Raw genomic sequence first — 22011 nt, forward strand, 5'->3', positions numbered from 1 at the left:
TTTTTGTTATTTACTGTCACATCTTAGTAAAAAATACATCATTATCGACCAAAGCGTGCGGCCCCGTGACAGAAATGTGTCTGTTTGTCATGTTTAACAAGGTGTTGAATCGTTAACTTTAACAAGACGGTCTTCAATTAGTCGACACATTTTTAAAAGTCAGGAATGTTGTGACTATAAGCTGCTGCGACTTTCTAACGTTATGGATCAGTGGTCAGAGAATACTGGACCAGGTCTTCACTTTATCTCACCACAACCCCCGATCACTGAAGTCAGTCTGGTTGGTTTTATGGTCCTTTGTTTTGTTGTTTTCACATCCACAGTCTGTCCCTGTTTAGACAGAAGTAACCTTTTACTGCACCAGTGCTCCAATAGTTTAAAGCTGCCACCATTGGTTTTAATTCATTTCAAGTAGAATTATTCATAGTAGAACGATGTACAATAAGATTCAGCCAAACAGTTTATTATTTCAATTAATTCGGGATTTTATGTAAAAAAAAACATGTAAAAATGATAATTTTGAGAAACTTGTGAACACAAAGCCTCTACTTTTACATGTACTTCAGTATTTCTAGTTTATGATTCTCTACCCCTAATGTTGTACTTTTTACTCCACTACATTTATCTAAAGTTAGTAGTTACTCAGGAGTAATGTGTGGTCACCCAATGAATGATGATAATGATAAAGTTGTAACTTGTCCTGCAACAAGAAGAGTACTTTTGCTTTCTGTAGTTTAAGTTAATTTTGCTGTTAATACTTATGTACTAGAACTCTGAGTACAAGACTCGTAACAGAGTATTTGCATATTGTGGTGTTGCCACTAAAAGATCTGAGTACTTCTACCACCGCTGGCAATACATGCTGCATGACACTAAAAGTTGAATGTCTGTGTGACTTTCATATGTACTTTTTGTATTTGTAGCAAGTTGTACTGGTCTTTCTGTCACGTGTCTTTGCACGAACAAACACAAATGTGTCTGAGTGTGTGTGTGTGTGTGTGATGGAGCAGGAGGATGTGTGTTTGCACATGCAGATATTCACGACACCGTCGTTCTGAAAGACCAAAGTCTGAACGGTTTCGTTGTAGAGATGATGGTGTGCAGGTCATTTTGCATGTTTATATCATGACTGCAGAGCAAGTTTAATGTGTAAAAGAACATTCATAATTGTTTCAGAGGGTCTATAAGAAGTATAAGGAACCTGGGTCACTTCTTTATTCTATACCGTTTCTGTCCACTAGGGGTCAGACTGAGCCATGAACACACTGTACAGTTTATTGGACATTTCTGACTCGAGGTTAATGATTTCAATCATTGCACTCCAGCTGTGGTTGGATAGTCTATCAGGGAACTACAACGACAGACCCCCTCTGATCTCCCTGCCCATTATGAGATTGGGACCAATATCAGCTTATAAATTGCAGTGATTCTTTACCATTTTCCTGGCACGTTTTAGCAAGGAAAAATTGTGAATCTGAAATATTGTAATGTATGCACCGGCTCAGCATTCATACCGCTTAAAGTGACATCACCATGGTGCAGTTAGAAGCCACAATAACCAGAAGAACAGCATGATTTCTTATGATTTTATTGAACATAATGATTAATACACATATTACCTACTGTATATACTGTTTATAATCACAGCCACTCTGACTCAAAAACTAATTCTGAAACGATATTCTCAATTATTCAATAAGTCTTGTCTCAATGAAGACACAAGAAAAGGCCACTGGGAATGTGTTGACACAAAAAAATACGATGTAACACAAATCTATCTGAACAAGGCCTTTGAAATTCCTATAAACTGTTTATAATGAGAGTGAATAATCAGGGGGAACACATGTTGGTGGAAATTTAAGGCAAGTATATAGTTTGTCCTTCAATGTCTACAAGGCACCCGCTTATCAAACTCATTCAGTATTATATGATTTCTAAATAAATACAAAGAACTGATCAGTGGACATGTCTGCTGAATGTCTTGTTTATAGATTAACAACACTTTTGATTAAAACCAAACATTCATCACAGAATTATTTGCTCCTATAGACCAGCTCACAGTATGCTGACTCCTTATAAGCCCCCTTTTTACACTGCACATGTGTCAAACCGAAAGTTACTGTGGCTCTTTGGCTTTTCAACAACCTCCCTGTTAAAACCAAAGTCTCTTTTTGTAGCTGCAGCTGTTGATTTTATCCTCAATTTACTTGATTTTCCGTCACGGTTTCATCATTCTGTTTTAAAAGTGTAAATAAAATTGATAAAATCACACTACTGGTAAAAAAAGCTACAGGACAGGATGATTTTTCTGTCTTTGGCATGAGTCTCTACAGTCATCAACCGTTTAGTTATATGTAGTAATGTATAGTTTTTCATCACAACCGTCTAAATATACCGTAAGCGCTACATTTCATCTTTGGATGCTGTTTATGTGAATCACACAAATGATAACATTATTTAACAGGAAAGCAAACAAATACAGGAACTATACAGAAAAAAATGTGTTCCAAAAAAAAAAAAAAAGCATCCTTCCCGTTTGTTTTTAGGATATAATTCAGTGATTGTCATCATTTTTGTATGCGGGTTAAACCATTTTGTGCAATAATCTTTGAAACAAGCACGTCCCTGCTGAGACCACGTTCTGGAAAGTCATTCACTTTGTACACATTGTTCTTAAGGACACATCTTTTGTGTTTGATTGAACAAGGTAACCTAGATACATGTGGAAGGGTTGGTGAGTGGCCCAGTCAAGAATGCAGCCGAACAGGGCGAAGATCAATTAAAGAGGGTGCCAGAAAGAAGAGAGAGTGAATGTGCGGGTGTGTTTTGCTACACCAGACTCCCAGGCCAGGACACCACCGTCAGAGTGACTTTATTCTTCTGCAGCTTGAGCATGGGGATGAGAGAGGAGTTGTTCATTCCCACTGTTGTGGCTCCGTTAACTGCCACGATCTCATCGCCGCACCTGGAGGAGGGAATCACGCACACATTAGGAGTGATGACAGGATGCAGGGGCTGATTGCGTCAAATATGGGGCTCAACTTACTTGAGGCGTCCGTCAAAGTGAGCAGGTGTACCAGGCACGATGGTTTTGATGAAGAAAGGCTGCTGGCCGTGGCTCTCCTCGTAGCCGCCGACGATACTGAAGCCCCAGCTCTCGTTGTTGGTCTTCTGCAGGACGATGTCCCGGCACCAGTGCATGGGACTGAAATGACAGCGAGTCAGACATAACTCTTTCATAATAAAAATGAATAGAATATGCTTGAAGTGGAGGAGCAGAATTCAGGCTCTACCTTGGTAATCCCAGCCAGCGAGTCCACAGCGGCGTCCAGTTAAGGGCGTCGTCTCGTGGGTCGTCCACAGCGTCCAGTTCGTCCTTGTTGGCGGCCTCGGTGTCCTCGTCTGAGTCCTCGGAGAGGGTCTGGATGACCCGCAGCGCCACCTGGGACTGAGCTGTCTGAGCCTTCAGCACAGAGACGGCCTCGTTGTAGGTCAACTGGGTCAGATCGACACTGTTGATGCTCAGCAGAACGTCGCCTGAGGAGACACAGAGGATGTTGTGAACATGGAGACATTTTAGTGAAGAGGATTCTCTGTGTTCAACATGAAGAGTAGCTTTTAATTTTATTTTTTTAAATTAGGGGTGAACTCAGTTTGCTGTCAATTCAACCAGACGGAGACTGGATAAAAACATTAAGCCGTCTAAATTGGAGAACTCTGTTTTCTTGTGAAAACAATTTGATAAACTTGTTCTGCAACGGAGAGAAAAGGATACGTTTACAAATTTAAACGGCTTAAAGTGGCAGTAGGCAGTATGTTTTTGGCATCATTGGGCAAAAATAGAGCGGCAACGATTAGTCGATCAATTCGACAGAAAATTCATCAGCAACTATTTTGATAATTGTTTTAGTCATTTTAATGCAATCACACATCTCCAGATGCTGCTCTGTACCTCTTTTGATGGTGCCATCTCGGTGAAGACAGCCGACAGGCTGCACACTCGTGATGTAAACGGGCAGACGGCTGCGACAGTCCCTCCCCCCGGCGATCGTGATGCCCAGGGAGAGTCGAGGCTCCTTCTTCATGCTCACAGTCTTCTCCTGGCTAGAAAACCCTCCTGGAGGATCCTACATGAACAATGAAACACTTTAATACCAAGCAATGACAAACATATTGATCAACATCACGTATGGACTTTTGGCCTCGTTCACCATGCCGTGTTTCATAGATTCTCCTTATCTTATGTTGTTTGACATAACACACATACACACACACACTTCAGGCTCTCTAGGATCCTTTTGACTTAATTGATTCCTCTCACAAAACTGCTCGTAGAAACAAATGTGAAACATTTGAGAAGGAGCTGAGAGGTAAGGGTAGAGGTAACGTGTGAGGATCAACACTAAGCTCTCGTAGTGGAAAAGATGTGTGGAAAATGACAGCTTCAACCAGCCTCCTCGTTTCACTCTGGAGTCTGTTAACCATCAGAAGGGAAGCTCGGGGGAGGAAGGGGCTCTTCCTCCCCCCCAGCAGGGAACCCATCCCCCCCAGCAAGACGAAAAGACTCGACTCTGCAGGCGAAAGCTAACTGTTACCAGCTTTGATCCTCTGCCACCCAAAGAAACAACCAAAAAACAACAAGCCGGTGGCCCCGTAGCGGCAGAGTGAGCAGCACCCCGGGCCTTTTGATCAGGACAGAGGGAGGCCCCGGAGAAGGGCTTTCATCTCCGCTCACCGACGCAGGTGTCTGCTCTCAAAGCTTCTCACGCCCAGCTGGGGGGGGTTGCTACTCTTCCTACTGACAGTGTATGGTACAACCGAGTGTGATCATCACAATTACACTGTGTAAACAGAAACATGTAAAGTTTGTGAGATACTGCGAACAACATCGTGGTTAGTGGCGTAAAAGCAAGTTCCGGCAGCCAACAGCTGGCAAAGGCTCCAAAAAAATGTTGATACAAAAAATATTTGTTCGAAAAAATAGTTTGAGCATCAGCTTGTGAGGAAGTGTTACCTTCATGTAGGTGGACTGGCGCCTAAAGTACTGCTGCTCCGGCGCCCTCCTGGCTGCTCGGCCGTGTTGTCCCTCTCTGCTGCTTCCTCCGTCCTCCTGAGTCTCTGCCGGTCTCATCACCACAAAGTTCACACGCACTTCACTCGCCTAAATGCACCCAGAAAAAAAAGCAATTAATTGGAAGTTTTATAATCAATCAACAACATTTAATTTATGTTTCTACTGATCATTTTCTATGCCGTAATTACTGAGTTGTCAGATTGGTTTGCTCCCTTCCTGGCAGCCTTTGGTTCATAATAATAAGGATGGATTTAAACAAGATTTAAAACTTGCTTGAGATAACAAACTTAGACAACTTCATGACATTTTCTGTGGATATTCATGGTCCCCAGATGATCTTTTTGTGAATTTGGTGACCTTTCCCCTTTACTGCCCCTATCAGACCAAAAGATCTTATAATTGTCGTATGTGTTGGGTAAATTCATGCTCTTGAGAGATAAATCCTGTTCAATTTTCGCCGAGGCCTTTTCCATAGAGTGGTGCAGGGATGAGGTATTTTTGTAGTCCAACCAGGAAGTTAGCATCGCCCTGGTTCCCTCGACAAAAAGTCAATGGGATTTTTCCATTGGGTTTTGGATTATTGCAGAAAATAAGCTCTGTGGCAAAAAAAACGTTCATGATACTTTTGTTCGTTTGATTTTTGAAGCGTAAATGCAGTCGCCAGAAGTAAAAAGCGAACGTTTGGACTATAAACGAACTACACCACAGTCACATGAGCACGAGTTTAACGAGGCTGTAAAGCCGGACGAGTCGGCGTAAGGGCATTTAGTAGTCTCATTTAGCCACTTGTTAGTAACCGCTTTTTTTAATACACGTAAAAGCTTCAAAATTCAAGAGTGGGATATTTACTGACGTATTTTATATTGTGGAACATTAAAATCTCTTATCGAGGGAACCGGAAGTGCATAAATGCTAATGTTGGAGCCTTAATGTAGTTTTTTGTTTGTTTTACTTTCATCTGTGGATAACACTGAGTTAATGTGTGCAAGCAGTTTTGACACTGACCACAGGGTGGAACATTGATATGAATGTGCATATAGGGAAGCGCTCAGGTGATGAGGATCAGGTGATGAGGATCAGGTGTGTTTGAGACGGGAAGCCAAACAGTTTTTGACCGTGACAGGCCGTGCTGTGCAGTGTGTAACCGTGTGTAACCGTGTGTAATTTGCTGGCTTAAATTCTGCTGAATAGAAACAGGGTAAGAACAATACACAGATATCTGCATGATGGTGAGATGTGAAACTGTGAATATGTATATAAGTGATCCAACGTTATACAGCGCACTGGACACTGGTTTGTTTGTAGAGCACGCGTCCGAATAGGTTCTTGTTCGTCCCTCAGTCGCTTATAGGTTATTGCGTTATTGGTATTACGTTGCTAAAAGTCACTACAGCTAACTCATTTCTGGGTTTTAGGACTCATTCCTGTAGCACTCTATTTCATTATCGCATATTACCGCGCTCAGCACAATCCTACAAAGGAGGATTCTATCGTCAGCATCTTGTTTGCTCTTATTAAACACTTTTGCATTCTGTGGTGTAATGAATGAATGCTGCAACTTCTACGCTAACATTGAGGCTTTTAGATGTGTTTTGTTAATGTTACATCATTGACTTGTTCTTTAAGACGTCATACACACTATCCTTTTCAGAATGTCCATGTTTGTTTGTTTTCTTCGGTCTTGGTTAGCATTTTTTGGCAACCATCAACCAAAATCTGTCTGTACTTCCTTAAATACACCAACAGATGAGTTCAAACTAGTCCATGCTCACAACTAAATGTTCAACATACCGAAATGAGTCTTTAAACTTATGGCTCGCTTTAGAAAATGGTCTGTGATAACGCAGAGTGTTATTTGTAGTTAATAGGCTAAAATCCGATCTTTGGTCCTTTTAATATACCTGTATGATCTGGGCAGCGCTCTCAGGTGTACCGTGCCTCAGGTCATGTCCGTTGATGGCCAACACCTTGTCATTGTTCCTCAGTTTTCCATCTTTGGCTGCCAAACCGCCTGACAGCAGGTCCAGGATGAAAACCCCGCTCTCGTCCGATTTGCGGATGAGTTTGATGCCGAGCGGTTCGGACCGCTGGCTTTTCATTAGCGTCACCTGCAGGACTGCCCCGGGGTTGTGATTGGATGTAGCGTTGCCGTGGGGACTGGGAGAGGGCTGGGAGGCGGTGGAAGGGTGATGATCAGACCGTGTATCCCTTGTCTTGAAGCCTTTCTCCTGCATAACGGTGAGCCTGAGGAGGGACGGCAGTCGCAGCACGCCGATGGCCCGGGCGTGGGGGACTGAAGCCAGGCTGACATCATTCACCTGGAGACCAGAAACAACAGTCAGCGGTGCAGCAGCCAGTATACAAATGTCGCAGGACACACTGTACGTGGATGCTGCCACTATAGAAAGATATGTTTTTGTTATGTAATTAACTAATTATGTTAGTTTTCCTCCAAGAAAACTGTATTAACGTCCAAAATGTGGAACTGTGACTTGACGTTGTTAAAACTGAAAGACTTTTATATCATATCTGTATTTCCTGCATCACAGTGATCAGAACCAGAACTAGTTACAAGTTATACTCTGTTTAAAATAAGAGCCTGTCAAAGTGATATTTGCCTCACAAATCTGATGTGAAATTAGGCCTACCACAAAAATCGATGCATCGATTTGAGGGGAAGAGAAAGATTGAGTCTCCGTATCTCTTTACATCCACCAGCTTTCCACAAAGCCCAAAAAAAACTGCAGCTAATGTTTCACATCCTGAAGGCAGCCTGTGTCCAGGTTTGGGATCGGTTGGCTTTGGAGGGAAAGCAACATTTTGGAGGACACACACTGACGCAGGGGTGCCAGAGAGCCGAAGATGAAATGAGCTCGGTTTACAGCCTGACCACGTTCCAGGAGAACCGGAGGGGAGAAATACAAGAAGGAGGACATTGTTGGAGGAGAGGAGACCACGACTTATTAAAATCTCCAGTTATATTCTGCACTTCCAGTCTCCTCTGTCGAAAACAAAAGTGTAAATGTATATAATATTTACACAGATATTGACACTGACCTTCTATATTAGATGATAAAAATGTCTATAAAATTGGAATATCATAGCGTAACTAGAGCTACAACAAACTTGCCACAACATTTAACGACTCCAGGTTCTTTCATTATAGAAAACTGAGGATTTGGACTGTTAGTCGGAAAAAACATGACGTCACATTGGGCTCTAGGATATTGTAATAAAATAATTATTTAAAAAGAAATAATAATAAAAAGTAAATTTTCATGTTTTCTGGGGTTTTAGTGGCACAACAACTAGCAGAAAACCCATCATAACTCTGGATCTATAACTCTTTCAGAGTTAAGTCCCCTTCATGTTTGAACACTCAAACAGAAAGGTGTAAAGCTGCTCACAGTGACACCGACATGTTTTGCCCGGGAATATTAACCACGCCTTGTTACCATGGTGCTAAAACTTGTTTATCTTGAATATCTACTTTCAGATTCCCGCCTGCAAAGCACCGTGTTTACAACACCGTGAGAATTCAATGACAAGGTGTTTATGCAAAAATATGCTGAGCTGAACTGTGTCACGCTACGCCACCAGGATACGTCTGAAATCCCACGACGAAGAAAATATGATGACTTGACTTTCCTCATTTAGTCACTCTCTCTCACCTCTAAGATGTGGTCCCCTGGGGCCAGTCTGCCGTCACGAGCCGCTAGCGAGTCCCGGACTATCTCCTGGATGACTATGTTCCCCAGCGGCGTGTCTTTCCCCCCGACGATGCGAAGGCCCAGCTCCTCCTCCGGCTCCTCTCTGAACAGCTCCACCACGTTGGCCTCGGCCACCAGACTGGACCGCATGGGGGTGTTGTCTGCAGGGAAGAGGAATAAATAGATATCTGTTTATTCCTCAGCTCTCATTGGCTGATTGCACCTTGTAAAATACCTGATAAACATACAGTATGTGATAATAATATCAATATGCTAGCCATCATCCCTATCAGAAGTTATAACACTGTACTCTTCAAGTGCAACAACGTCACAATAGGGCAAGAAATATGGTCACTCACGCATACAAGTTTTAAACAAATTCCCAGGTTAGCTAAATTTATGTAGAAGAGACACAGTAAAATTGTAATTGTCAACATCATCACAGTTTACAGGCCAACTTCCTGGTTTGTCCTAACATACTTACCAATGTACAAGGACACAGCTTTCCCCTGCAATGAGGGATTATTTCAGACTTTCCAAGTGCGCTCATTTTCCCCAACCAAATAAAGTGGTTTAGATCATCAGCTGGCTTGTTTACAACTTATTATATCTGACCGCTTGTGTTTCTTGCTCCACCAGACCTCTTTGTAGTGATGTCACCATGCTCCCAGATCCCAGCAATTACTTTGGAGAGTACAATGTTACTAGAACTTGTTAAGATGAGGGCTAAAACAGTGAAAATATGCCCCCTGTTGTAATTAAATTATCTTTTAAAACAGCAGTAGGGAGATACTGCCTGGCAGAACATTACTGAAATAAATAATTTGGGTCTTTGTTAATAATATCCCTCACAGCTAATAAGCCTCATCGAAAAACAGACTGTAGATACAGTAAGTTAAAGGAATATTTTTACTTTACTGAATGAATAGAAATAGATATTGATCTTCTCATCTAACTCCCAGCAAAACAGCAAGGAATTTTATTTACAAAAAACTCTAGAGTACACTGTTACTAGTAGAGACTTGCATGGAATTACACAACGCTGCGTCAACCAATAACCAGTTCCTTAACTTTAGCTGACTTTTGTTTTCACAGTACACACTGAACGGCAACATTACACAGGAAACAGAGTGGACCTCAACCTGTAACCGTCCAAAGGAAATTGTTCTAACGTACTGACGTGCACAGAGTATCTTAGTATTGTGAATTAAAAATCCTTTATTAAGACATGAATATGAGTGTTAGCCATCTCTTAATAAAGGATTTTTGTTTTTCTGAATGTGCGTGTGATTTTTTTTGTTTTCCACACTGCCATCCTATACCAAGGACTTCCTTTCAAAGTAAGCTGGACAGTCTGTTTTTTTATTTTTATTTGACTACTTGCCCCATCCTTAGTTTTTTACTTCAACATTTCCAACACAGTTTCCTGACCCAGTGCAGCACTTCCAATTTGTTCTTCATTATTTCAGCTTATTTGCATAATTTTGTGCGCTCATTGTATTTCCCTTACAAATTTTAAGAGCATACAGCAGTAATTTGATTAAAATAGAGATTATAATGTCCACCATGCTAACTTCTCTGCGGACACTGATTACCGGTTGCCTGGCAACTATGTTTTAGTGGAATTTGGTCCCTGCTACTGGCTCTCAGGTTGTTTTAGAGGGTTTTTCCCAGTGACGACACTGTCTGGTTACCACATCTGTGAGCTGCTACACGTTCCTAAGACCTGGCTGATGATTCACCTGCAACAGACTCAGAATCAAACCCTCGAGGCTAAAAACCTCGCCGATTCCCGTCTTTGTGTTTAGACAACCACCCACACTGAAGGGGATGGGTACGATGATTTAGGTGTCCTGCAATCACCCCCAGCAAGGAAAATATTTCCGATTGACCAACCTCCTATTGCAAATAATTTCCATTGACTTTAATAACCACATACAGAAAAGTCTCTGTACTGTTGCTTGAACAGAATGCTGACTCGTGGGACTGAATCGCTGATTCTGGTGGTTGTTAATACAATAAAATGACTCCATACCTTCCTCACTTTCTTCATAGGCAGGATTAATGAGCCCCGGTTCAGGCTGATCTCTGGCGGGATTTCGGGACAGTGTTGTTGAATGTTTAGCATCACCAGACGACTCCCCGTCACCCTTACGCCCCTTTAACTCATTCCACGAGGGCCTCTTCCTCTTCTCTGCTTCCTCCCTCAGTCTTCTAAAAACAGGACATCTGAGGAAAGACGGGAACAGGGAGGAAACTAGTAAAGATAATGATGATTTTACTCTTTTAGAAACAACACAGCCTTTATGATGAAATAGAATGGGATGCTCTCAAATGGTTCAGGTTACCAAGGAGTGCCAGAGATGAATGAACACACATTCAAATGGATGTTAAAAAGTGTTTTGAGAAGGCAAAGATGAGACAAAATGAGGGTATTTATGCACAGGATTCAGAAGAGAAGCACTATGCAGATGAGCAGACAGTTTTACTGCATTGCAGGGTGTCTGGGCGAGACAGGTTGAGTCTGATTAAGTCAGTCAGTGCGCTGGGACTGCTGCTTGTTCTTCATGCCTGAACTTTGGCTCCTCATTGTTTGCACAGAGAGGCTGCAGCAGGACTATCTGCCTCCCACAACCGACTGCGTCATGGCTGGCCACCAGAATGATAAGCACCACGCTGGCCATGTGAAAAACAAGTCGACTGACCCGCACCTCGCCTCGAGCTCAATAATAATTAGAAGTTTGTGAGTTCATAGCTTCAAAAAGAGGGTCAAAACAGCCTTTAAAAAGGGCATGAAGAGGAGAAACAATCAATTTTGATGACAGTAATTTTACATTCGTGAGAAGTAGTCCGAATTCTTTTGTCATGACTTAAACTTCAGATCTCATGTTAACCTTCAAATGGACATACTGTACATGCACGCAGTTTGGGTACCAAACGTTTGATACGCCTTACAATAAACCTTTTGAGGAACTCATTGCATTTCAACTGCAGGATCCTGGGTCTAAATTAAGTTCTGGGGACCTTTTACCCCCCAAAAAAGGGTGGAGTTTGCTGGGATGACCGTCGCTGATTGGTGAAACACACACAAGGCGCCGCTGCTTCAACTGTACCGCTTCATTCATAAAACAAAGAAGTACTCAAGTACTACTTTAGGACATGGGTAGAGCATTTTTCTTTGTTTAATAACATTAAAAGTGAAGTTAGGCTCTGCTATTGGCTTCCCATTTCATTTTTAAAAAGACAGAGAGAAAAAGAGAGAGAGATCGCGCGAGCGAGCGGTAGAGAACGAGCGGTAGAAAACAGAGAGACGAAGCGTGGCGGTACTGTGAATGAGAGAAAGAAAAAGTAATTTTCTGATTGTTTCACGGCTTTAACGTTCTAAAGCACAAATAAATAACCCTCAAACACTCAACAGATGATTTACTGTGGAGACAGATAGGTTTTTCCAGTGTGTTTTTTAGATGACTCCAGTGGCCACACTGAACTACAGGCTGCAGAGTGTGTTTACTGCTGCAACCACCAGCAGCCCTCGTCCTATGTAATGTTGCTTTTTCATATGTCAGCAGACTAATTTGCCTAATTTTCGCAGGTCTTTATACCACGGTGGAAACGCAGAAAACAGTGGGCTGAAGGAACCTTTTAGTGCCTTGAAAAGTAGTTCCAGGGGCTAAAAGTCTAGTGGAAACCCTGCTATAGTGCTCAAATGACCGGTCAGTGGGATTTGTTTTCAGTGGATAGTAGCAAGGCTCAGTTCAACACCATAGAGACGACGCAATTCAACTCTGTCATTGTCATGTTTTCTTTATATAGTGTTATCTTGTTATTAATTATTACCCTGTGCTGCTCTCTGCTTTGTTTACATGCCCACTACCTTGTACTATAATATATTACTCACTGTAATATGCAGTTTAACTCTTCAGATGGTTCTCCCTGATATGCCTTGGCCTTCATTTGAACCTGTGCCTCGTATCCCTGCTAAAAGCCTCCCTGTGCCTCCTGACAAATTGATGAAATCCAGGACGCCAACTATACTGATGTATTCACGCACTACCTTTAAATGATGTTCTGAAACAGTCTATTGTTGGTGAAAATGTTTGTACTTTGTGTGGCTTTCCTCTGCTGCAGCATAACAAACACAACTCTTATTAAACTACAGCTTTTACCAGAGGGGGCTGAAGGTTCAAATAGTAGTATTTGCAAAACTATTGTACGGGATTACATTACATAGTATGTCTGCTAATGATGTTGTGAACATCCCTTGTTTTTATCTAAAATAACACACACTGTGACCAATCATTTTAGCAAGGTAAAGTTTTAACATTATCCACGGAAACTGAGATATCTCCAACAAGAACTGGGAACAATGGATAATTTACATGAAACAGGATACCAACAAGTAACTGAACTATTACGTTATGGAATAACTGAGAATGTAAACTCGTCTGAACTGCTCCTGACAACTGTTTTTGGTTTTTTTGTGTAATGTTGTGTTGATTGGTGTCATGTTGTATGGATGCTCATGAAAACAAAATAAAAATGAAAGTTAAATTAAAAACAAAACAACTGCAGTCAGCATCCCGTCCAGAATCTTACCTGTTGTGCAGGTGAGGCTGCAGCTCGCAGCGCTGCATCTGCAGCTGACACTCTGCAGAGTGGGGGCACGTTACAGTCAGCTTGTCCAGCAGGTTCCTGACCAGCAGACTGGAGGGACGGCACTGATGCAGCTGCAGCCGCAGGCGGTCCACGGGGCAGAAGTCCTGCTCTTTCAAGAAGTTGCTGAGACAGTGAAAGCAATATGTGTGTCCACAGGGGGTGTCCATAGGTCTGAGGAGGGGCTGCAGGCAGATGTGGCACACCAGTTCATCGTCCACCTCATCCTGGTACTCGTACAGGTGGCAGTCCAGGCCCTCGTGCTGCTGGCCGCACTCCTTACAAACCCGCGCCCACGACAGACCCGCGGTGCCGCCGCTGCCGGCAACTTTGGTTTCTATTGTAGCCATTGGCTGAAGAAGATCAGTCCAAACTTCAATGATCAGCGTCCTCTTATATCCTTAAAAACTGTGTCTGGTCATCTATGTCCAAAGCTAAAATCCATTCAAACTGTGAGAACGAAGCGATGATCCAAAGTCGATGTTATCTCCCCGTCTTCATTTTGATTTTCTGTTGAGAGAGAGAGACACACAGTGAGGTCTACTGCATAAGTTGGACTGTTCCTACTCATACCGGCCAGCTCCACAGGAAATGGCAAATCCAGAGAGCAGCAGCAATATAGCAGCAAGCCGCAGCTGCTTCCTCTCAGCTAGTTTCCTGAGGGACAAAAGGAATTCTCATCTCAGCTAAAAGTCACCGTGCTCAACACTGAAAGGGCTAAACTCTGTGAAATGAGGCACGGACTGAAGTCAAACCCCTGCTAATGGGAAGGAACAAAGGCATGGCACTACACGGGAGTAAGAATTCTGAATGAACTGGGCAGAAATGCAACCCCCATCACTAATAACCCCTTGCACCCAATCGGCAGTGGTCTCCATCCCTTTGTGCGGCTCCTAATCTCCTTTAATTCTCCCATAAGGAGAGAGCTGATTAGGATCGCATTCTTTGGAGAAACTTTTGGCCACTTTCAAATATATCAAATAAACTGACACCTCATAAATTACACCAAAGAAGTTAGATCTCATAAAATCCAGCTTGTAAGATAAATTGCGTCCATTAAAACAGCGCGTGTGGGGCGCCTGGTTAGCTCAGTTGGTAGAGCGGGCGTCCATGTATCAAGGCTTGGTCCTGACCGCGGCGGCCCGGGTTCGAATCCGGCCTGTGGCCCTTTCCGCATCCACTCTCTCTCTCCCCCCTTTCAAGACTCTATCCACTGTCCTCAATAAAAATGGAAAAAATGCCCCCAAAAAAATAACTTTAAAAAAAAAAAAAAAAAACAGCGCGTGTGTGGATTTATTAACTGCTCATTACGGTTAGGAGCAAAAAGTGCCATTAAGTTGCAATAAATGGCTTTTGTACGACATAAGTAAGGAGTTTCACTTTCACAGGCATCATTTCAGAAGACTTCATGCTGTCTGAGAGGCTAAAGTGGCACAGAAATGAGCAAAACACCACCAAACACCACCTTGAGATGTCCTCCACTTTGTCCTAAGAACACAAAAGAGCAAAGATGTTCATGCACATATGAAAAAGAAAAAGAAAAGTCACCACAATGAACTCACTACCTTCAGTTTTCTTCCTCTATACGTGACCCCTAGTCCAAGATTTCAGGCTCAAAAAGGCTGCTTTATCTTCAGTGTTATTGCCTCGGAGCGACTCACCCGAGCTGATATCTTTGTTGTCAAGCGCCCCGGTAGCCTCCGCACGCAAACTCGAGACTCTAACCTCGCAGCTGCCTGAAGCCTGAATGAAACCAGAGCCCTGCCTCTCCGGCAGCACACCGTCAGAATAATGGGTGTGTGTGTTTGTGGACACGTATTGTGTGTGCGTGAGCGTGGATGTGTATGAGCTCTGACTGCACCGGTGTAGGAATGCAGTGGGGAATTGGTGTAACTAGGCAGAGGAAAGTGTTCCTTCTGCCTCTGTTAATGCCTGTGAATGTGTGTGTATATAATATGCATGTGTGTGTGTTGGGAGGTGGGGGGGTGGGAGCTCAGACTGCTGATGCTGCACTACTACAGGTAAAGTACTCTCAGCAGCTGAGCGACTGATTGCAAACACACTAGACCCACTATAAATATGTGTGCACACGCCTTAACCACATACATGCACACTGGCCGAGGTCACACAGGCCGTCTTTCTCTCTTTGTCTTTACTTTGTGTGCTACAGGATCCATGACCCCTATCCATTACAGGACAAGGTGTCAGTTGTACAGAGGGGAAGCACAGTAGAAACAAGACTGTGCTCCATTTATTTGGAAATGACGTGGCACAAGAATGTGAAACAAGAGATAAACGCTACATTAAATACAGCGCGCTGCAAAGGGTTCAGCTGCTTCCCTTGTAATTAAAACATAACCAGTTTCATAAGGCGTATTATCTGCTTTCTGATAACGTGACGTGCACTAGCTGAGGAGTCACAGCTGACCACGGGGGAGCAGCCGATGGGTTTCACTGAGGATGATCTTCATTAGAGCAGAGGTCATCTCCACAGGAAGACATACAGTGACCCTGGAGATTACTGGTACCCTCCTGTTTATTGTGTCTGAAGGTGGCCGGCTCTGAGGCCATTCGTCACTGTCCACTGTCACCACACTGACACAGCAGTATATATCGCCATGTTTCTCAAGGATACATCAATAAAAGGTGGTCGTCTTTCTTAGGATCCTCCATGTCACTGAATCGATTCGTTGATTCACTATTGGCAGCTTTTTAAATGCAAGCTTTGCTGATTTTCTCTGCTTTATATCATTATAACATTAATATTTTGGGGGTTTGGGACTGTTGGTCAGACACCTTAGACTCTGGGTAAATTTGATGAATTAAAAATGATGGGCATTTCTCACTATTTTCAATGATTACTATCAATTGATAATATATTTGGGTTTTGGACAGTTGATCAGAGAAAACAGGCAATCTGTTTTTACTTGTTATTACTTTCTGACTAGACTAAATGAGTTAATCAAACAAATTAATGAGTAAGTGATAATGAAAATAGGGCTGCAAATGACAATTATTTTCTCAATTAATCGATTAGTTGTATGGTCTATAAAATTACAGAAAATGGTGAAAAATGATCAGTGTTTCCCAAAGCCCAAGATGACGTCCTCAAATGTCTTGTTTTGTCCACAACCCAAAAATATTCAGTTTACGGTCATAGAGGAGTAAAGAAACCAGGAAATATTCATTTTTAAGAAGCTGGAATCAGAATTTTTTACTTTTTTTTCTTAGCAATCACTCAAACCGATTATCAAAATAGTTGGCAAATAATCCAATAGTTGACAACTAATCAATTAATTGATTAATCGTTGAGGCCTAAATGAAAATAATTGTTGATTGCAGCCTTCAAAAATTGTAATTTCCATTTCAAACATCTACTATTCCAAGAAAAAATCCTTTACTCTCAACTTTCTTTTGAGAAAGTCTCTATCAACATCTCCATTAATCGTCCTCAACATCACATGAACATGTATTAATCCTAATCCTGCACTTAAGCAAGACAATTATTTCACAGGAATCCCACACTTAAAGAAACATTTTAGACTCCAGTTTAAATCCATGTTTAACTAAAACAACAAGATAGTTTTGCAATAGACGAGGGGTAAAAATATGTATTTACAAAGCAGATCTGCTCAATACAATGGGAACGCCTTATCCAAACCAAATGCCTTGTAATCATGTGACAGTCTAAGCTTTGGAGGGAAATGTCCGTGGCCCTATGGTGTCCTCCAGTCTCCCAGAGGATTACCGGAGGTGGCGTTCCTTCAAAGTTGAGCCGAGTCACTCGCTTTGATGGTGAATATGAGTGAGTCACATCCGTGCCACTCCCTCGGTGAACGCAGGTGAAGCCACGCTAGACAAAAAATGTCTCCATGAGACCATGAGACAGGAGGTGTGTCACGTCTACTTCAGCCTTACACCATCGTCTGGTGCTACCAATATACGGTAAATAAATACTGCACATGAAATGGAAAATGAATACCCCGAGGTGAATGAGTCTTAATCATCCGTGTCTGAGAATGACATAATGAAGGGAAAAGCTCCAACACGTCTAAGATTTATGCCTGCATTAATTACACTTATCATTAGTCATCTGGATATTTTTTCTGATCAGTGATTAAGATGAATCAATGTTGAGCGTTGTTTGAACATTATGTAATTGCTATAGCAACAACATGCAAAACCTCCTGCTTTTAATAACAGCCAATATTTGCATATCTGTACGCAGGAAAAACAAATATTACATTAAAAATGTCATTCCCCAAAGTGTTTTCCACTCCAACTTCCTCCCAGTTTGTACTTTCATACAACCGAATCAGTTGGATTCTCAGCCTCTCTGCAGACTCACACGTGGTTACCAGTGTCTCGCCAACATGTCACACATGGAGGTTAAGCTCATATTCACGGGGCTGCTCAGCCTCCCACTGTACAACAGCCTGCCTGCACATTAACTTATCATCAGGGCAGAAGGTAACAGAAGCCCTCTGCACATTTTCTTAGTGAAAGTGAAAGTCACTGAATCAACCAATGAAAACAGAAATGATTATTACTCAGCTGATTTTACTCAAATAAGGCTGGTTGGGAACTGGATTTTCCAAATTGGACAAAATGTATTTATGCTCACATTATTTTTTTCCCACAACAATTCACCTTAAAAACTCTGACATCTGCACACGTGCAACAGTTACAACAGACGTGGCACGTGGACACACAGAAGTACTGTTACTTAACGTACGATAAGATATACTTTATTGTCTCCAGGCCGCTGCATCACACAACACATTTGCTGACAACGTCACAACGCACATTATGCTACATGTAAGCAGGCCCTGGTGGGAGGAGTCGGGTCATCAGAAGAGAGATTCAGCTCACCTGGTCAGGCTGCAAGATTATATAAACGTGTGACACTCAGTCACTCAGTCTTTCTCTTGCCCCTAGCTTGCACCCTGTTTGGGTTTGTTATATTTAGTTTATCGTTACACTAATTTCCCTCTTAGTGCGTCCCTTGTGTATGGTGTCCCCGCCTTTGTCCAGCCTTGAGCTGGGTTGTGACAAACTGGGGGCTTGTCTGGGATCAAATGAACCATTTTGGTAAAATGAAGTCTCTCTGGGCTTTGTGGTAATCTGGCCTGGTTTGGTTTATGTTGTTGCTACCTCCTGTAACAATGGGGGTTTGTTAATGTGTATGTAGGCAATTTGGGTTTTTGAGTTTGGGGGGAGAGCAATATTCTACTCATTTGCCTTTCTGTCTTTTTGTTGAGTGTTGCTCCATTGTGCCTTTTGGTTTAAGATGTCTGTTTGGTCAGTGGCGTTCTCTCCCATTTAGTTTGGTAACGGTGAGTTTGTTGCAGCTCGATCTCATTAAGTGGCAGTGAAAGCGGGTAGAACTAAACTGCACTTAGTTTGTGTAAGTCAACTTTTACGTTTTAAAAAGGGACTAAGGACAAGGTGGTTCAATGTGGAATGCCAATTTTAGCTATTAATTGTTATTTATTTAACTTCAACTTATTTATATGTTCCAGTGTTCGTGGTGGAACCACCATTTCTTCACATGGTCTGGCTGCAAGGATATGTAAGCTGGTATCAGTCGGGTCAGTCTTTCGCTCCACCTGGCGTCCTTCCGGTTTGGTTGTGTTACATTTTAGTTTATCATTACACTAATTTCCCTTTTAGTTATGTAAAATAAACTTATTTTTTAGTTACAACTCATGTGTGGTGTCCTATCCTTTTGTTCAGCCTTGAGCCAGCTGAATGTTTGTACCTGTTTATCCTGCAATTTGGCATTTTAGCATTCTGGACAATCTACCTGAAGGCAACACCTCAAATTTTGGGTTCATAATATGTATTGGGTTGTTGAGAATATTTTTCATATAAAGGTTGATGATAGTGATGATACTCAACTGAAATATTACTGGAGGTGAAGTTGGATTACGCTTGAAGTACAAAAGCAGTCCTTTTTGTAGACTGGTCTTTGAAGCATAGCTGCACATAATCACACTAAATATGGCTAATTTTAGCATTTGTGCCTATTTTTACATCGTGACCAGCTGTGAAGGAAGTACTCAAATACTTAAAAGTATAGGCAGAATGGCTCCTTTCTTTCATGTATTCAGTGATTGTAATGTTATTGATGAAGCACTATTATGTAAGCAGCATTGTCACGTTATAGATGGTCCAGGTGGAAAAAATGTAACTTGCATATAGCCAAGATGCATCTGATTTATTTATAATATAGATCCTTTACTCCTTATACTATAATGTATTGCTATTCTGTATGTATATTTGGTTCTTTTTTACTACATTATATATAGATATATTTCCATATTAATACAAACTCTAAGTATCATTACCTAACCATATTATAGAAGTCTGGTATTTATGCTGTTTAGACTTGCTGGCGTTGCTGGTATTAATCACATCGCACCACTGTCACTCTTGCCTTGTAATTATGTCTAATTGCTCTTGTGTAGCTTGTTTTTACTTATTCTTATTTTAGTTTTATATACCTTTTTACTATTTTCAACTTCATATTTATTGTGCTGCTGCAACAACCAAATTTCCCCTCTCTGGTAATCAATAAAGACTTGTATCATAATCTATAAACTGATGTGTTTTGTAAGTAAAATCATTAATTAACTCATTTTGTATCAGTAACTACAGCAATCAAATAACTGTAGTGGTGTAAAGTATTATATTTCCCTTTTGAAATGTAGTATAAAGTAACATGTCGTGGAAATACTCAAGTAAAGCACACTCAAAATTGTACTTAAAGGTCCCATATTATGCTCATTTTCAGGTTCATACTTGTATTTTGTATTTCTACTAGAACATGTTTACATGCTGTAATGTTCAAAAAGCACTTTATTTTCCTCATACTGTCAGCTTGAATATACCTGTATTCACCCTCTGTCTGAAATGCTCCGTTTTAGTGCATTGCAACGGAATTGCATTGCTAGGCAACAGCTTGGATCCATGTTTACTTCCTGTCAGCTGATGTTATTCACATACACTGCAACTAGGAAATAAACTGGGACACATTTAGAATGTTCACGTTTAAAAAAGTGTAATGGTGTAAATATTGTATATTTGTGACATCACACATGGACAGAAATCCTAACAGTTTGTTTCAAACTGCACAATTTCTGAATACAGGCTGAGCGTGTTTCTCCGTATATTTATCGTTTTGATAGTTTTAACAGTATTTTTATAGCACTTAAACCTGCTTTATAATATAGAAGACATGAAAATCTAATTTGTTTAACAATATGGGACCTTTAAGTAAATGTACTTAGCTCCTTTCCACCCCTGATATATCTCAGAATCTACACACAGGTACCATTTTCAATACATAAAAAGCAACTCTTTAACAGCAGTAACAAGGACACATGTGTGATCACTTCCAGCCCAGTCTGCTCTGCCTGGATGTGTGTTGTCACTGGGATCATAAATAACTCACTGCCCTCCTCCTCCTCATGTCAGCCCATGACTGCTGGTTTGCTCCTAATCACTACACCGATGTGACAGATCCACATGACAACAAGAGGTAGTAAAGTTATCCTTCATAGCAGCAGTCAGATGGTAGATCAACGTGAACACAGACATTGCTTCACCTTCATCTCCCCTAACCTGCTGACTGAGGGAGGCAGCGCTAACAGCTACACACACCTTGAGCACGGAAACTCACTTTATCTGAGTGAGTATAATGTGCTCCAACACATCTACATGTAACCATTAAACACACATGAACAGGAGAGAAACCGCTGTGTGTTTGTCTGAGCGTGTAAAAGGAGAGATTTAGCTAGAAGTGTGAGACCGAAACTCGCCTTACCTGTGTGAAGGTTGTTGTGTTCCGGAAGCAGCTATCGCACAGCTAGCTAAAACAAAGAGATCTCTGTGTGAACTCACTGATTATGGATTTAAAACAGCAGCTTTATAAAACACTGAGAGCTTCTACACCACCGAGGTTTCTATAACACTGTGTTACCGCATTGCTGTGGTTGATTTGTCCCCGTCTGACGTCCCCCAGGTGTAGTTCAACCTACAGACTGAAGACTGGGCGACTTTCCCAGTTTCGAGCAAACACTTGAGAGCAGCACAGGAAGAAGAAGAAGTCCATGCAGGTGAACACACAGTACTGCTCTCTGTCACTGGGCACCCATCCAATTACATTCAATTCAATTCAATTTGCTTTATTGGCATGACTGTCAGGTGAACAATATTGCCAAATTCAATATATATATATATATATATGCCTGCTTTATAATATAAAAGGCATGAAAATATATATATATATATATATATATACATATATTCAATTTATTAAAGGTCCCATATTATAAAAAAGTGAGATTTTCATGTCTTATATTATAAAGCATGTTTAAGTGCTTTATAAATACTGTGAAAGTATTGAACCGCTCAATATACGGAGAAATACACACAGCCCGTATTCCGAAATTGTGCGTTTGAAACAAGCCGTTAGGATTTCTGTCCATTTGTGATGTCACAAATCTACAATATTTAGACCCTTGACACAATTTTAAACGTAAACATTCTAAATGTGTCCCAGTTTATTTC

The 22011-nt window shown here is 41.5% G+C and overlaps 1 protein-coding gene across 4 annotated transcripts; it reads right to left on the reverse strand.

Annotated features, from left to right (window-relative positions):
* Window positions 1–1572: 1572 nt before the first annotated feature.
* Window positions 1573–21568, reverse strand: lnx2b (ligand of numb-protein X 2b). Of its 4 annotated transcripts, none has more exons than XM_074648543.1 (11): window positions 21422–21568; window positions 21266–21311; window positions 13381–13947; window positions 10820–11013; window positions 8746–8945; window positions 6976–7392; window positions 5015–5161; window positions 3953–4127; window positions 3294–3537; window positions 3047–3205; window positions 1573–2965 (listed from the first exon to the last, which is right to left on the reverse strand). In XM_074648543.1, the coding sequence occupies exons 3-11, from the start codon at window positions 13785–13787 to the stop codon at window positions 2830–2832; spliced, it is 2079 nt and encodes a 692-aa protein (XP_074504644.1). In that variant the 5' UTR covers window positions 13788–13947; window positions 21266–21311; window positions 21422–21568; the 3' UTR covers window positions 1573–2829. The 4 variants fall into 4 exon arrangements, with proteins under 4 accessions (XP_074504644.1, XP_074504645.1, XP_074504643.1 ...); XM_074648544.1 differs by having other exon boundaries at window positions 21266–21307; window positions 21422–21536; XM_074648542.1 differs by having other exon boundaries at window positions 21266–21550.
* Window positions 21569–22011: the final 443 nt, after the last annotated feature.

The sequence above is a fragment of the Sebastes fasciatus genome, chromosome 10 (assembly GCF_043250625.1).
Source record: "Sebastes fasciatus isolate fSebFas1 chromosome 10, fSebFas1.pri, whole genome shotgun sequence".
Taxonomy (NCBI): domain Eukaryota; kingdom Metazoa; phylum Chordata; class Actinopteri; order Perciformes; family Sebastidae; genus Sebastes; species Sebastes fasciatus.